The sequence below is a fragment of the Pipistrellus hanaki genome (genome assembly GCF_964339955.1).
Source record: "Pipistrellus hanaki genome assembly, chromosome: 20".
NCBI lineage: Eukaryota > Metazoa > Chordata > Mammalia > Chiroptera > Vespertilionidae > Pipistrellus > Pipistrellus hanaki.
This window is the reverse complement of record NC_140522.1, coordinates 3,921,659-3,926,211: the sequence shown is the minus strand read 5'-3', so window position 1 is coordinate 3,926,211 and position 4,553 is coordinate 3,921,659. Positions and strand designations below refer to the sequence as shown.

General features: G+C 58.2%; 1 protein-coding gene across 1 annotated transcript in view; it reads right to left on the bottom strand.

Moving 5' to 3' along the window:
* Positions 1–4,215, bottom strand: part of TMEM63A (transmembrane protein 63A) — a 20,230-nt gene extending 16,015 nt beyond the window's left edge. Inside the window, 5 exon segments of the mRNA XM_084868687.1 lie at positions 1–122; positions 1,125–1,162; positions 1,771–1,840; positions 2,722–2,801; positions 4,013–4,215. The exon segment at positions 1–122 is cut by the window's left edge and continues 21 nt beyond it. Of these exon segments, the coding sequence (XP_084724813.1) occupies positions 1–122; positions 1,125–1,162; positions 1,771–1,840; positions 2,722–2,801; positions 4,013–4,204 (502 nt within the window). The 5' untranslated portion in view covers positions 4,205–4,215.
* Positions 4,216–4,553: the final 338 nt, after the last annotated feature.

Genomic DNA, 4,553 nt, shown 5'->3' with positions numbered 1-4,553 from the left:
TGACGGGCAGGATGACGCACAGGGACGTGAAGCTGACGCCGGCCAGCAGGAAGATGATGTGCCTCTGGAAGGACAGGTAGTGAATGGCGTCTTCCCCGCACCACTCCAGGATCTGGTCGTCGCTGCTCGAGACACAGACACGGGACCCGGATGAGCCGCAGCCCCGGGCCGGCCCTCGGGCCCTGCTCGGAGGGTCTCCTTTCTCCCCTCCCGGCCTTCCCTTCAGGGCGGGTGTAACTCATCCCCGTTTCTCAGCCCAGCGGGAAACAGAGGCACGGAGAGAAGCTGCGTGGCCATAGCCGGTGTGGCTCAGCCCAGGGGTCGGCAAACTCATCAGCAAACAGAGCCCAATACCAACAGCGCAACGACGGACCTTTCTCTGCAGAGCCACATGGTTTAAACTTAAACGTCTTCTGCCAAAACCGGTGTGGCTCAGTGGATAGAGCGTCGGTCTGTGGACTGAAAGGTCCCAGGTTCGATTCCAGTTAAGGGCATGTACCCGAGTTGCGGGCACATCCCCAGTAGGGGGTGTGCAAGAGGCAGCTGATCGATGACTCTCTCTCATTGATGTTTCTAACTCTCTCTCTCTCTCCCTTCCTCTCTGTACAAAATCAATAAAATATATTTTTAAAAAATTTTTAAAAAAATAAACTTAAACGTCTTCTAAAACCACATCTTCAACATAGACTCGCCCAGGCCACGGTGTTTTGTGGAAGAGCCACCCTCAAGGGGCTATGTGGCTCGGGAGATAGAGCGGGCTCAGCAGATAGAGCGTCGCCTGCGGACGGAAGGGTCCCGGGTTCGGTTCCAGTCAGGGCACGTGCCTGGGTTGTGGGCTCCGTCCCCAATAGGGGGCGTGCAGGAGGCAGCCGATCCATGATTCTCTCTCATCATGGGTATTTCTATTCCTCTTTCCTTCTCTCCCTTCCTCTCTGAAATCAATAAAAAATATATCTTTTTTTAAAAGTTGTATAACTTTTACAAGAACCTGATGGCCCTTTCCCACAGATTGGCCAAACACTCACGCGCACACACGTACACACAAACACATACACACACACACACACAGGCACATACACGCACGTGCACACACGTGCACACACGCCTGCCCACGCTGTACTCACGTCAGTCGGAAGATGGCAGTGAGCCAGGGGCAGCATCCCTGGAAACAGAGATCAGGAATTAGCTCCGAGCGTGTCCGTCTTTGGCATTAACAACGAGCTAATGTGCCCTGACTGGTGTGGCTCAGTGGATAGAGCGTCGGCCTGTGGACTCAAGTGTCCCAGGTTTGATTCCGGTCGAGGGCATGGACCTTGGTTGCGGGCACATCCCCGGTAGGGGGTGTGCAAGAGGCAGCTGATGGATGACTCTCTCTCATCGATGTTTCTAACTTTACTCTATCTCCCTTCCTCTCTGTACAAGATCAATAAAATATACTTAAAAAAAAAATAATAACAATCATAACTGACAGTCACAGGAAGCTGTAAGTATGATAACAGAGATGTGTGCTCGGACCACATGGGCATCCTGTAGCCCTCGGCCTGAGAGGCAACCAAATGTCACCATCCCGGGTCCCCCAGCTGCCCGCCCTGTCCCGTGGTGTGCACCAGGACCCTGTGACTGTCAGTGCAGAGAAGAGCTCTGACCCCACGGGGACAGGAGCACGGCTGCCCTCGCCCCACCAACTCATCGCCACCGGCCTGCCCTGCCCGCCACACGCCCCCCGGCCACGGCCACGGCCACGGCCACGGCCGTCCCCGAGATACCAACCAGATCGCTTTCGAAGTCGTGTGGCGTTTGGGAGGAAGATGATGAAGACAGTCTCTGGAACCTGGACTCACTAGAAGCGCAAAAGGGAAAAGAATTTTTTAAAAAACCTGAACACTCACACCCCAGGCGCCGCCCTCCGGCCGGTTTCGAGGCCCCGGTGATCTGAGGAAGGAGCACGTTTTCCCTCCGTAGCCCAGAGCAGCAGGGCGCCCGCCACCGCCGGGCCACAGCCAGGAGGAGACCTGGCCGGGGGGCCTCGGCTTCCCCGGGGGCCGATCTCGCCGGCCTGGGCCGCGGACCCGACAGACGGCGTCCGGAGCCCGCCGGGCGGGTGTACACAGTGAGCGCGATGTGATTCCAGCATCGTGAGGGGTCCTGCCTGCTGGGCTTCCCGAGCCCCAGCCCATCCCAGTCTCCCTCTCCCCCTCTCTCTCCCCCAGTCCCCAGCCTCCCTCTCCCTCTCCCTCTTTTCTCTCTCCCTCTTCCTCCCTCCCCCTCTCTCCCCCAGTCCCCAGCCTCCCTCTCCCTCTCCCTCTCCCTCTTTCTCTCCCTCTTCCTCTCCCTCTCCCCCTCTCTCCCCCAGTCCCCAGCCTCCCTCTCCCTCTCCCTCTCCCTCTTTCTCTCCCTCTTCCTCTCCCTCTCCCCCTCTCTCCCCCAGTCTCTAGCTCTCCCTCTCCCTCCCTCTCTCCCTCTCCCTCTCCCTCTCTCTCTTCTCTCTCTCCCTCTCTCTCTCTCTCTCTCTCTCTCTTTCTCTCTCTCTCTCTCTCTCTCTCTCTCTCTCTCTTTCTCTCTCTCTCTCTCTCTCTCTCTCTCTTTCTCTCTCTCTCTCTCTCTCTCTCTCTCTTTCTCTCTCTCTCTCTCTCTCTTCTCTCTCTCTCTCTCTCTTTCTCTCTCTCTCTCTCTCTCTCTCTCACACACACACACACATTCTAGGTAATACGACTCTCTTACCTGCCGGCTTCTGACACGAGGGCAATGCGTCCATAGTCCCAGAATCTCCTCCGTATGACGGAGAACACCAATATTAAAAACTGAAAGCAGAAAGAAAAAAGAAGGAACCAAGTGGAAGCTCCTCAGATGGCCGCTCATGGGAGAGGCAGCGGTCTGAGGGGCAAAGCCACCTGCCTGGCGTCAGCGGGCAAGAGGGGGACCCTGGCCCAGGGCTGAAAATATATATATATATTTTTTTAATATATCTTATTGATTTTTTACAGGAGGAAGAGAGAGTTAGAAACATCGATGAGAAACATCGATCAGCTGCCTCCTGCACACCCCCACCGGAGATGTGCCCGCCACCAAGGTACGTGCCCTTGACCGGAATCGAACCCGGGACCCTTCAGTCCGCAGGCCGACGCTCTATCCACTGAGCCAAACTGGTTAGGGCTGGAACTAATCATTCTTTTTAAATATATATATCTTTTTAATTTTTTTTTTTTTTTTTTTTTTTTTTTGCCGAAACCGGCTTGGCTCAGTAGACAGAGCGTCGGCCTGCGGACTGGAGGGTCCCGGGTTCGATTCCGGGCAAGGGCATGTACCTTGGTTGCCGGCACATATTCAGTCAGGGGTGTGCAGGAGGCAGCTGAATCAATGTTTCTCTCTCTCATCGATGTTTCTAACTCTAACTCCCTTCCTCTCTGTAAAAAAATCAATTAAAAAAAAAAAAGAAGAAGAAGAAGATAGATTAGCTCCATTTTACAGAGCAGAAGCCTGAGGCCCGGACCTGCACAGAGCCCGTCAGAGTGGCAGCTGGGACAGAGAGCCAGCTCTGGCTCCTGCCCTGAGCTTCCCAGGAGGCGCCGGGTGGGGATTAAACAAACAAGTAGCAGCGGAGGCCGAGGAGGAGGAGGAGGAGGAGGAGGAGGAGGAGGAGGAGGAGGAGGAGGAGGAGGCAGAGCAGGAGGAGGGGGAGGAGGAGGAGGAGGAGGAGGAGGAGGAGGAGGAGGAGGAGGAGAAGCAGGAGGAGGAGAAGGAGGAGGGGGAGGCGGAGGCGGAGCAGAGGCCGAGGAGGAGGAGGCAGAGAAGGAGAAGGAGGAGGAGGAGGAGCAGGAGGAGGGGGAGGAGGGGGAGCAGGGGGAGGAGGAGGAGGAGGAGGCAGAGGAGGAGGAGCAGGAGGAGGAGCAGGAGGAGGGGGAGCAGGGGGAGGCGGAGGCCGAGGCCGAGGAGGAGGAGGAGGAGGAGGAGGAGGAGGAGGAGGAGGAGCAGCAGCAGCAGCGGGAGGGAGCCTGACTCGCAGAGGGCTTACCAGGAAGCAGCTGACGTCCAGGAGCAGCACCACGGGCACACCACCGAAGGGCACGCCCTGCAGCACGGTGCTGTTCTTGGCCGAGTTGTAGCAGTAGGAGTCGTTGGGGTGCTCCCGGATGCCCAGCCGGTCCCGGTGGGGCGCTGCGGCCGCCTTGGACTGCCACAGCGCCAGGAACGGGGAGTCCGTCATGGTGCCGTCCCCTGGAGAGCGGGACCGGCAGGCGGGCGGTCAGGGCTCAGACTCTCCCGCCGCCCCCGGCCGGGGCGGGCAGAGCCCACAGCGGTGCCCCCGGCTGAGGGGGGTGAAGGGGGGGTGAACACGGGGAGCCAGCAGCAAGGGGCAGGGAGAGGGGACCCCAGACCCCGCACCGGCAGAGTCTGCGGGAAATAACTCCATCGTGCCAACGGTCCCAGGGGCACAGGGAGGGGGCGGGCGGCTCCTGCAAAAGACACAGCTGGAAGCCGAAACCGGTGTGGCCCAGTGGATAGAGCGTCGGCCTGCGGACTCAAGGGTCCCAGGTTCAATTCCGGTCGAGGGC